This window comes from Mercenaria mercenaria, chromosome 9 (genome assembly GCF_021730395.1).
Source record: "Mercenaria mercenaria strain notata chromosome 9, MADL_Memer_1, whole genome shotgun sequence".
In the NCBI taxonomy this organism is placed as follows: domain Eukaryota; kingdom Metazoa; phylum Mollusca; class Bivalvia; order Venerida; family Veneridae; genus Mercenaria; species Mercenaria mercenaria.
The window spans coordinates 81,303,304-81,316,229 of NC_069369.1; the positions used below are offsets into that span (position 1 = coordinate 81,303,304).

Genomic DNA, 12,926 nt, shown 5'->3' on the forward strand with positions numbered 1-12,926 from the left:
GGACGTTATTGGAACTTCATCTGATGCTTAACCATTCATAAGGACGGACTGGCGCCTGCCAATCAAGAAAGACTTGACCCATAGCAACGTGGTGCCCTGAACACCATGTTGATGAAGTTTGTACAGAAGTTTCAGATGGTTTACCTTGTCGAATGCTTTAGAGAAGTCCAGAAGGATTAGTCCGTCTGGTGGCCTTGAATTAAGTTTCGAAATAGATCTTCTACAAGTTCGAGTAACTGAGTTTCGCATGACCTTTTCTCTCTGAACCCATGCTGTAGGTCATAGAGGATATTATTAACCTGGAAATGCTTGGTAATATTAGAGGCTATGATGTGTGCCAGTAACTTACCAAGAATACAAGTTAGGAAAATTGGCCGGTAATTTGCAGAATTGCTTTTGTCGCCCTTCTTAAATAGAGGAGTGACATTGGCCATTGGTCGTCTTTTGAACTGATGATGGGATGGGGTATTTGTTTAAAAGAGTTTTCCCTTTAAATCATGAAATAATCTTTATAACTTGTTCTTATCTTGTTTCAAAATGACAGATTGAATGGGTTAAGCTATAAAGTTATGTGTAATAGTCTGGAATGTTTTATCTACTTGATATATTTTTAAACCGAATGTGTCTCTGTATTCAATTCGCCATCTTTTTTTTGGCAGTATTTTTTTTATTCTGAATCGTTCAGTATGTCCTTAAATCAATCAAAAATGCATGCTGGGTATGACAAATCATGAAATAATTTTCAAAAAGTCATTAGGTAAGACCAGTATGGTGCGAATGGAATATAATCATATATATGAATTTACTACCGTCTGACCTGTGATAAGTGAAGTCACGAAATCATTTAATATGTAATATTATACTTTAATAACCTTTACTGGGGCTAAAAGATATGTTTATGTTCTAAATTGTATGACACGGGCCATGGTTTCATGTTATTCAAAAGGTGGAATGTGCTATTAATAGAATACCATGAAAAAAATGGTCACGATTTCTTTTTGAAGAGGTAGCATATCAAATTACACGCAATTGTTATAACGAGTTTCAAAACATTTAACTACAATACCATGTGTCAGTATATAGGACTAGATATATTTTTATAATTTGTTTTTAAAAAGCCAAGTCATTTTGACTGCATGTAGAAAAAAAAACGCGTGATAGGTTTATAAAGACATGCTTCGCAATGTCGATATAGAAAAAAATCCGCAATCTTTTTCTTTATTTCTCCAGCTCTTATATGTAATATGTTTGTACATATATTATGTATGAAGGTCGGAGAGGACCAACATACACTGCCAATCTTATTCAAGATATTGATGCCAATTGTGCAATGCTTAAATACATGTATACATCGTATATAGCTTTCATTGCAATAACTAAATGCATCGGAGACAGTAATTTCTAGCGATTTTCTAACTTGACTTTAGCATGTTACAGCTTCCCAACATGGCATCTGATAATGCTAGGCTTTAAACCACTATATCCCAATATGTAATTTTAAGCCTTGTTCAAATTTTAATGAAAAAAAAACAACAACAAACAAACAGTGTTTGAATACCAAGTCTTGTTACAGCAAATACGGATGTTCTTACAATATTATCACTCCTAATAAATTTTGAAACCGACTAAACTGACCCTGATAATATTCCTTATATTAGTATTTGATTTTCTGCAGGTGTTTTGTGAATTTTTCTGTTTACTTACTGTTCAAATAATTTTGAGATCGTATTTCTACTTATTGTTATATCTAAATTACAAAAAAAGGCATTGTTCTCTTATCAATTTCTATTTACAAATGTGCTCTTATTGTGAAAAAAAAAATCATATCGCCAGTGATTTAAACTTCAAGTCTGGCTGTCTTTCTCTTAATTTGTTTTGAAAATATGTATATTGTTAATTTTCTAACAGATTTACGGAACATTAATACTGATCTACCAATTACACTTCCGGTCTCTTTCCACATATTGCACGTCATCGTCTTGCTATTATTGCACGTGCTTCTCTTCAGCTAACGCTGCATGGATAAGTCAGTTTGGAAGTCAAGTACAACATTACAAACAGAGACCATTCAATCTATAATCATTTCCGACAAAGAAACAATCATGTTTATAAATCATGCGTTGACAACAGCTAATTTTACTGTGATTGAATTTCGTAATGCTGTGTGCAACACTTCGGCCGGTGTAACGTTGTAAACTGACCCCCATAGAATAATGACCCCCCGGTCATTATTTTATATAGAATAATGACCCCTTTTCTATAAAATACTGGCACCCCTTATAAAATAATGACCCCCGACTTTATCTATAAAATATTGACCCCCACCTAACCTATTACTAACATACTCTTTATCAATTCAAGTCACTGTCGTATTTTTATTGCTTATATTTGTTGCTGTTGTTATTGTTTCTGCTGCTGCTGCGTCTACAGCTGACACAACAGCAACATAACTTAGAGACCCCGCTAAGAAATAAACGTACATCTATTAAAAATGAAATTTAACGGGTTTTCATTTGAATTATCATTGTTGTACATAAAGAGAAGTATTACAATAATAGAAGATATACCTAAGTCGTTTTAAGGTTACTATAGAAAAAGAGAGAAACGATATTTAGGCTGGAGGATAATTTGGTTTTCTTTACAAACAGTGTATTATCATCTTTTATTAGTCATCTGAAATGATTCTGATCATGTTTTCTTGATAGCAATTGAGATCATCCTTTAGAAATAAAGCAAAAGCCTCACCATACAAACTTTGGTGAGAGATTTGGCCTACGGAAAATGATTCAAACCACTTGTCACTTAGTGATTTTGCTTATTATATAATAAGTATTTGGTTGGAGTTGCCGAGTGGTTAAGGTCACTGACTCCTAATCCAGCGGCCCGGGTTCGATTCCCGGGCGAAGAAGCTGGAAATTATGAAACACATTTTTCCCACTCAACTAAAGGAGTTCTGGTAAGCAACCCAGCGTTACTGGATTGGAACCCAGGCATCCTCGCCGCCTGAAAACTAGCCAATTCTGGCTATCTAAAAGAGGGCGTTAAACTGAATATGAATAATATGGATATGAACAAATTTATGAAATAAAAAATAGGGATCTTATTTTTTTTCACAATTAGCAATAACATTAAGATTTTGTAACGTTGAAACTTGTGTTACGTCGGATGACGTTTAGGCTACTTCAGTGATGCACGCGATGCAAATATATGCTACTACTGCATTTTGTGAAATATTTCACGGAAAGAGCCCCTTTTTTATTTCATAAACTAGTTTGGAATTTTCATAGCAAAAAGACGGCGTAAGTCGTTAGTAAATTGAATCGTTTTCCGTCGACCAAATCGTCCACCGAAGCTCATATGGTGCTGCTCTAAGATAAAAAGAATCTCGCATTTTTTAGAACATTTAACGCCCATCATAGTGACATTTTATGAAATTTCCGATTGACAACACTGACTTATATCATTCTGTTTCCCTTGTCAAGAGCATCCGAATGTTGTTTTTGAAATTAATCCAGCGAAATAAATAAGCCATTTTTACTCCAGATACTTCAATTTTTCATTAATTGTACGAAACAGCCCTTTGCTAAACAAAAAAGGAATATAAAAGATCTGAATCGTACAAAATGAAGGAGAGGTGTCCTTGGATATGAATACCAAATATCAGGGCAATACTATGGGCGGCGGTTACCGCCAAAATTAGTAAATATACAATCCATTCCTAAACAAGTCAGTCAGTGCAGTGCATTTCAACGCCGTCTAGTCTAAAATTCCATCCCGTCCAATATATTTGCATTCAACGCATTGCATTTTGAGACTATTTAATACAAAACTTCATTCCATTCATTTAAACATGGAACGATACATTGAAAAACTTGTTGCGATGCACCGTAATATGAAATCATCCAACAAAACATGATACCATGCAGCTCAATGTGAAGCCGTTTAACACAACATGAGTACGTGCAGTGTAAAGTGAAATGATTTATTACAACTTGACGCCGTCTAATGCATATTAGACGTGTGTACCTTGGTGTACCTTAGATGGGTTAGGGTTAGGGTTTGGGTTAGGGGGTCGTTATTCTATGGGGGTCACAATTCTATGTGAGGGTCATTTTTCTACGTGTGGGGGAGTCATAATATTATGACCCCCCCCCCCCCCCCCCCCCGGTCATAATATTATGACCGGGGAGACACTATTCTATATAAAATAATGACCGGGGGGTCATTATTCTTTGGGGGTCAGTTTACAACGTTACACCGGTTAAATTCAAGTTATTTCTTTATACCACAACGAACAACAACTCAAACTGTTTGTTTTAAATCAAAACCTCTGCTGGACATGGCCAGTAACACGAGCATAAGAAAAGGACGTCTCGTGCATTTTTACATAAAATATGATATAATCAATTATGTAAGTGAAAAGATTTTTTTAGAAAACCTGATTTTACCTGAACTATTTCTAGCCGCTATGGAATTTCTAACAAACAATTGCGAGTTGCTGGTGACTAACTGAGCTTCTAGTTCTGATTTCACGTTTTCTGGCGATATAATGAACACCTGAAATTTCACAAATATATGCTTGAAGAAACTAAAATGTCTTTTTTGTCTCGTGTTCTAACAAGCAACCACTACAATATTGAAATCCTGCTATGTTTAGATTTTCAACAACCAGCAACTTTATACAAGATGATACAAAGCTGCACATCGACCCTTTAAAACATAACACAAATAAATTATTACTGCCTTATCACGTCTTACATAACCAGTTCACTGCTCTCATGCAGTATTTTGTACAATTTACATTTATATTCAATTTGTAGCATCTGTTTCAAAAAGACCTCACTTTTCAAACTGATGTTATTTCAAATAAACATATTTTTCGTCTAGTGTCAAAACAAGAGAGAGGCTTATACTAGTAACTGATTCATTTGCATCTCTTCAATAGCCGTATATATGACAAATAAATGCCTGCCATCTGTAAGTCGGAATTTAAAAAGAAATGTTCCATAGCTGTATGTAGTTATTAACAGTAAAATAGGTTTAATGGGACTAACCCCACATTTTAGGCGAAAGTAATTTCTCCTAGAAATCCATAGAAAGCGGGTACTCTGAATGTGACTAGTGTCTTATATACATTCTATGCCAAACTTTGTGGAAATGAACATGTTGAAAAACTTTCACTTAACCTGTGGGCGAGTAGCTTTAAGGTAATAGACTTGTAATAAGTATCGGCAATTTTCTTGCGAGTACGTTTGGTCCGTATGTGATTTCGGCATCCTTCGGCAATAACTGAAAATGATATTTTATATGAACCGGAAAATGCCGAAATCGCAAACGGCGAATACGTAAACGAACGGAAATTAACGATTGCCATTACATGTCCACTGCCTAAAGCAGGTGTACGTAATTACCTCGTCGCCTACACTGTAAATGGTGTTCCTGAAGAACAAGGCCACGTAAGGAATAATACTGCCCTCACTAAACGAAAATAAAACAAAAAACATTACTGAATCAATAATATAATAATTACAAAGTGATCGCGAATAAATAAATTCCTACGGTATATTAAGAATGTTTCTTACTAACATAGTTTGAACATTGAATCTAATCAGATTACACATCCACGTTTTATAACGGAGGCATTTTAAAGAAAAAGGTCAGCTGTTATATAAAGTCTTTGAAACAATCAGTTATTTCTACATAACGACGACAGGTTTTATAAAACATTAAGACCTTTTTTCTTTTATTTTTTCCCAATTTCTTTATGAAACATTATTAGTAATATACCTGAAGCCCTGAACCTCGTTACTAATATAGCTAGAACCTTGAGGCCCATTTCTCATGTTTGTGTCAATCTGGAAATAAAAAGAAACAACATTTACTATGTAAGCATAGTGAATGATCTATTTAAGCAGAAAATGCACTGAAAAAATGCAAACGTGGCAAGTTCATATCATCTCAAACTCGCGTGAAAACGTGTTACAACTAAGATGATGCTCTTACTTTGGCATTCAATGTTAGAGATCACAGAATGTTGATAATTCAGTTTGCATGAAAAGCAAGTATTTATTCAAACAAGATTCATTTTAGAGCATAGTGCGCATGCGCATTAAAAGTCGAGTACCGAGACTGCTGCAGTAAAAGTTTTAGTTTCAACTCTTCGCATCAGTTTAAAACGCCAAACATATTTTTTTTTCAGTTTCATTGACGATCTACGGTTTCTTTTTAGTATATACATGTATTAGAAGTTATTTTGTTTACCTCGTTTTCGACTTGCGTCTTTAGCGATTTGTAGACATCGGTTGATGGATCATTGAGATCTGTGTTGAATGGCTGGTCTATTGTTAATGTCATATCGACAGATAGCACTAAAATAAAAGCAGCTTTGATTAATTTTCGCAGAACTAGTTTACAATAAAAACAGATTAGGACATCTGTTCAGAATTACAAACATTTATATGCATAAAATGATCGAGATAAGACCTACATAAATGATACTTAAAGTTTATGATAATATTGGCAGTTCTTTTTATATCTATTAACCTTTAGCCTGCTGATGGCAAATGATTCTGCCTTTGCGACCATTGCAGATCAAGGTCAACCTGCACGGATCAAGATCTGCACCGTGGTCGCTATTCAGTCAGTAAAATTTCAGTGAACACCCCTTCAAATAATAAATGGTATTGCCCAAATTGAATGATGGACCAGTCCATTTTAGAATTTTAGTAGACTGAAGGTTTACAGTTTTAAGAGTGCCATCAGAAGCTGGATCGGGTGACTGGAATATATAGAGTCATTCAAAAGAAATTGAATATAAATACATGCACGATCTCCGTAGAATAATTAGAAATAAAATGATGCTGACCTGGTACCGGCGCCGCCGTCGTTGTTGTTGCATCTGGTGGTAAGGATTCGGGCTTGTCAACAACTGAAACATATACAAGATCTGAAGCCTCCATTTACAGCCATTTTGTCTTTAATTTGTAAATACTAAGTATGAAATAAGTAAACTTCATTTAACAGCCGATAATATTGTATTGTACTTTAACACTCATCATTTGTCAGGTACGCCCTTTTGTATACATGTATTTTTTAAGCATTTTGATGGACAACCTTAACGCAGGAGGGCGTTGTCCCAAAGTGAACGAAGTCATGCACGGAGCGGGACTAATGAACAGTATGTTCCGACTTACTTCCGAAATAGATTCCAATAGCCAACCCGGCGCCTACAAGAAACACCAATCCAACGACAGCCATGACGACGCAGCAGCGTCGCGTGCCCTTATCGCGCATGCTTTCTCCGGGATACTCCGAAAAGCCATCGGAGCTGGACGCTGTAATAGAAAACAGACATTTAGATAGACATGAAAAAACACGCACATAATAGGCATGAATATATCGACACAAGACAAATTACAGCGAACGTGTTGCAAGAGTTATTTTTCAATCTTTGTGTTGAACACTTTACACATTGATAGGCCTATGCATTTTCAGTTTTTCTCTGACAAACATTATAACCATTTTACTGTCTTCTTAATTTTATTTCATATAAAAGCCCATTCTCGCCATTCTCATCCATCAGATGTTCGTCAAAATCCCGAGACATTCTCGCATACCAGAGGTCTACCGTGGTTCCCCGTCTCGGGATTTTGACGAACATCTGATGGATGAGAATGATAAAAGCCAAAAATACGTAGTTGAAGAAAAATATGTTTCTTAGTTGACAAAGTGAATAAATGAACGAATTTTCATGATGGTTGGCCAACCCACATGACTTTTGGGTTGGTCACCCTAGATATGATCGACGTAGTATTTTGATTTGTGGGTTTTATCATGGAAAAAAATCATTTAAGTGTAGGAAACAAAACTTCCAAATATATTTGCTCTTATATTTGTATTTTATCAGAATTATAAAAAAAACATGCACAAAGAGCGACAATGGAACATTCAGCCCATCCTATTTTTGCAAATGACATAACTTTTTAACATTTGATATACTAGTATCTGAATAAGAGACGGATTCATGTGATAACTTCTATGTTTATATCTTATACCTATACTAGAATACGCCATACTTGGACCTATATCACATACGCTATACTTACCAGAAAATACATTACCAACTTTTAGTAACATCGATCTACTGGAAAATCGATAAATTTGCCTATATAAAACAAAGAAGGAAAAAAATACTTAAACTTAAATAGAAAAAGTCCTATTTGGAAATCAAAAATTCGATACCCCACAAATTAAAGTCTAATTTATTCCGGATATTATGAATATTTTTTTAAAAAATTATTTTAATATTTGGTTGGTCCTTTTTGACTTTAAATAGACCCACCTCAGTTCATATAGACTCTGTAGGAAACGGGTAAAAAGAAACTGACTTTTTCAAATATAACAGATAAAATGAGATATTTTCCGCAAAAAATCAAAAATTCGATACCCCTAAAAATGTAGAAAAATTATTCAATTTTCGTTATGTGTAATTTGTTTTAAATTTTATAATGGTTTGTTTGGTCCTTTTTGCATTTTAGTGTGTACAGTGAACATTTCTTAAAATATTCCGGCTTTTTCCGCCGTCATCCGTAAGTACTCGGAAGCTGTTACGGAAAATATTGTCGTCTGCTAGTCTGACTTTGTCGGTACAAATTGTTATAGGCTGAACACCACTAAATCCAGCTGTTCTTTATTTCATATAAAATCCACTCACTTCATAACGGTTTTTCGACATTTTCTAGCATATCAGATTTTCAGAGACTTATATTCCAATAAAGAACTAGATCGCTACTTTAGAAAAACAAAAAGAAAAGGGGCTGTTAACTTTTATATAAGAAAACTACAGTTCGTTAAATACAACCTGCTGAATTTACTACTTTTCGCTTCTTTCAATTTCTCTTTTCGTGACATTAAATTCTTACGCCGCCATTTTTATCTAGCATGCGATAGGAACATGCCGATTTCATTAGAATGCAAAGTGATACATACTGAAACGCAGTAGGGTAAAAGTAAGCACGTTGCTGCCGAGAAAATGCACTAGGAAAGGAAAAAAGATTAGTACTATTTATATTTGGACTACTTGTGACTAGACCTGCGGAGGCTTACATTCTATTTGGTAGTGATCAGCCTTATAGCTCAAAGCCTATAAATTGTAAGCAACTTCACATTGACAAAAAAGAAAAGAAATTGTAATAAGACAATTTAACACAAATTGATTGTTGAACTCAGAAACGCCGAAACCTAGATCCGCTGTCGTTTAAAATAACGCTAGGGAGGATTTAGTGTTAAATTCGCATTAAATATACAAATGCTTTTAATTTTCAACGCAAAATATACTTAAAGCAACTAATTCTCATGTCTTTCCGTAAAATATAGTCTGTCAGTAATTGAGTTTCAAAGCATTCTTAAGAAATATAACGACGATTAATTTATTAATTTCCAGTTACCTTTATTTTTTGCCGAAGGATCTGGAGACTGTTTTTATTGCGCGGCGGTCCGGGTCCGATCTCCGACGCGGTCATCATTTTTTCTTCATATAGGATTTTTTAATATTTTTTTATTTTTTTAAATCATTTTCTATTATTCATAATATGACCAAACGTTAATTTGAAAGATAGTCTTGATGAACTGATAATTCTGCTTCTTTCCGAACCTCCTTTATATATATTATTCTGTATTCTTAAATTAATGCATGTTTTTGGTACATTCTTTAATCATTCGTTTTAAAAAAATGCGATATCTATTATTTGATTTACTTGTAACAAATAACTTAAAATTACCCTTTGACTTTTATTGTGTATTACAATATTACCTAGGGGTAAACAATTTCCGGTCAGTGTTGTTTCAAGGCGGGTCATAAAAGATATATTACCCCAATTACTATAAGTCAGTGATAGGTATTTTTATGGTTTTATGGTTTTTGCGTTGTAATGTATGTCTTTCACTTTCTTCTGTCTTTATATAGTCTTTTCCCTTTCTTTCATGAAATTTGTTTTTACGATTTTTACCCTTATTTCACGAATCGTATGACAGTAGAAAGAATCAGAACAAATTTAGAATTCACATCGTTAACAGAGTTGTTCCGTAAATATTTACTGAGTAAAGATCCTGGCCAAAATTTCACGAAAAATATTAAGTTATTACTTAGTTAAGTCTGCTATTCTAAAATTGAGATATTGATGAAGTTATTGTTATTAAATGTTGTAATAGTATTTGTCAGCAGTACCTATTCAAGTCACGCAAATATGATATTTCTATTTAGACACGATATAAGAAACTTAATCCTTACCATGCTAAATTACAATAATGAACTTATCTATCTTTCAATTTGGACAGTACTATTAATTATGAAAAGGGTGCATACCAAAAACCTTACTGGCTGAATGGCAGACAGTGCAGATCATGATCAGTCTGCACGAATGTGCAGGCTGATCATGATCTACACTGATTACAAAGGAAGAACCAGTCGTGTCCAGCATGGTAAGGGTTAAGTATTTCCTTTAAAAGTTTAAGTCTTATTTCTATACTTCTTTTTCCTTAAAGTGACCGGCCTCCAGATCGTTCGACAACAAAAATACTTTTTAGATATCTTGAAAAAAATGGTATATTTCTTATGAAGGCTTCAAAACTTAATTACTGACAAACTTTATGTTATGGAAATACATGAGAATTTGCTGTTTTTACTACCTTTTACGATGAAAATTGAAAAACGTTAGTGGTTTAGAATTTTGAAAATATTTTAGAATCAAAAGCTCATATTCTAATGTTCATAATATGTGAAAGAAAGCGCGTATAGAGGATGTATATACGCTTTCTAAATATTTTAGATAACTTATTCATATTCTTGAATATTTATTTCATTTACAGACAGTTTCTTGTGCGTAAATATTTCTTTTCTGTACATAGATATACGTTAGCATGTTTCATGTATTAAAAAAGAAAGTAAATCTATGTGTTCGATGTATTAAATGTAACGATTTCTAAATATTTTAGATAACATATTCATAAATATTACTTTTATTTGACAATCAATAAAGTATTATATAAATTTTCGACTTGTTCCGATTTTCACATTAATAATTATCAAAACTTCATTTCTATTAAATATATCGTTTAGCAAACCGCCCGCCTGTAAATGCATCAGATAATGACCAAAGATGTTAATTATCGATTTTTCCCCCGTGTTACTACAACAACAACAATTAGTACGGAAATCAACGAATCCGTCCGGTAGCGATGATATTGGATTATTGGTTTTATTGATTTTTATGATAGGTAGATCTGTCCCGCTTTATCGGTTTCGAGATGTTACTAAAAGTTGGTAATGATATGGAACACACGATTGTTAATACATACAGCAAACCAACCGAATGTTGTATAGTCAACAAAATGATTCCCATAGTGTCGTCTTATGATAAAACATACTCAAGGAATAATGTTCAACTGGCTGAGAAATTTAAAGAGACAACTGTCAGTCGATTGTTAAAAGCAGGGGCTATGATTCTTCATTACGAAACAAAATTTATAGGATTTGCTATAAACACAGTGTATATGTGGCAGAGTTACAGCTGTTCAAATATGCATTATTACATAATTGTAAACTGGAGAAAGAAAACTTATGTTTAACATTTTCAAAATTTGTCATTTACATAATTGTAAATTGGAGAAAAAATATATTTTACAGCTCATGTTTAACAAGATGGTCATAATTTTATAAATTTGTCAAATAATGATAAGCTACGACTGTTTGGGTAGCGTACAAGAGGCGATTTCAGCATTCTCTCTTTCTTTTACGGAATGTTGTCTGAAAAGTACCGATTTGCATAGCTATTATGTATACGCGGAAATTGCGGTTTTATTTTATGGATCCTTTAAGTTACATATTACATACCCAACCACTTTGTACATGTAATGAGTGAAACAATTTTAAGTTCATGAGGATGAAGAACTTTGTTATGCAGATATTTAAATCTAATAAAGATGGCCAACTACCTGAAGTAAATTAAAAAATATATACATGGATATGAAATATGTGCCTTAAATATTCATTGTCTCAATACAAGTGATTTTAATTAAAAAATCCCCATGAAAATGAAATTAACATGTTGATATAAATATAATTTCAAAAAATTTCTATTGACAGTGCGCTCGACTATTCGAAGCATTGATAAAAGTATAAGGTCAAAATATTACCAGATCTCGAGATTTTCAGACAAAAGAAAAAAATAGAAAAGACAAACAATGTACCTGCATTTTGTTGATTTGGATATGTCTTGCACTATATGGCAATGTGTGTCCATGATGGTAAGCAAGTTTTCAAAGTTTCAAAGCCAAATATGAAACAGTTCAGACAAAATATGGAATGGTATGCGAAACTTAACTAATTTCTATGTCAAAAAGGGCCATAACTGAGCTGATGTCCTTGTTCTAGTTATGCAATATTGCCTACATATGTAGACTATGATGGCAAACAAGTGCTCGAAGTTTCAAAGGCATATGACAAACAGGTTAGGCAAAATATGGACTGGTATGAAAAACTTAACTGATTTCCAAGTCCAAAAAGGGCCATAATTCAGCCAAAATAGTTGATAGAGTTATGTACTCTTGCCTACAGATGGGACTCATGACGATAAACAAGTGTTCAAAGTTTGAAAGCCTAATGTCAAATAGCTTTGACAAAACATGGACTTGTCCGAAATCTGAACCAATTTCCAAGTCCAAAAAGAGCCATAATTCAACCGAAATCCTTGACAGAGTAATGTACTCTTGCCTACAGATAGAAATCATGATGATAAACAAATGTTCAAACTTTCAAAGCCACATGTCAAATAGTTTTGACAAAACATTGACTTGTACAAAAATTGTATCAATTTCCAAGTCCAAAAACGGCCGTAATTCAGCCAAACTTCTTGATGGAGTTATGTCCT

General features: G+C 33.7%; 1 protein-coding gene across 1 annotated transcript in view; it reads right to left on the reverse strand.

Annotated features, from left to right (window-relative positions):
- Positions 1–12,926, reverse strand: part of LOC123546328 (uncharacterized) — a 234,024-nt gene that overhangs the window by 198,855 nt on the left and 22,243 nt on the right. The window contains exons 3-8 of the mRNA XM_053550673.1: positions 7,194–7,334; positions 6,866–6,928; positions 6,262–6,368; positions 5,788–5,855; positions 5,412–5,478; positions 4,449–4,557 (exon numbers count right to left, since the gene is read on the reverse strand). Coding sequence (XP_053406648.1) covers positions 4,449–4,557; positions 5,412–5,478; positions 5,788–5,855; positions 6,262–6,368; positions 6,866–6,928; positions 7,194–7,334 — 555 coding nt within the window. The remainder of the gene's footprint in view (positions 1–4,448; positions 4,558–5,411; positions 5,479–5,787; positions 5,856–6,261; positions 6,369–6,865; positions 6,929–7,193; positions 7,335–12,926) is intronic.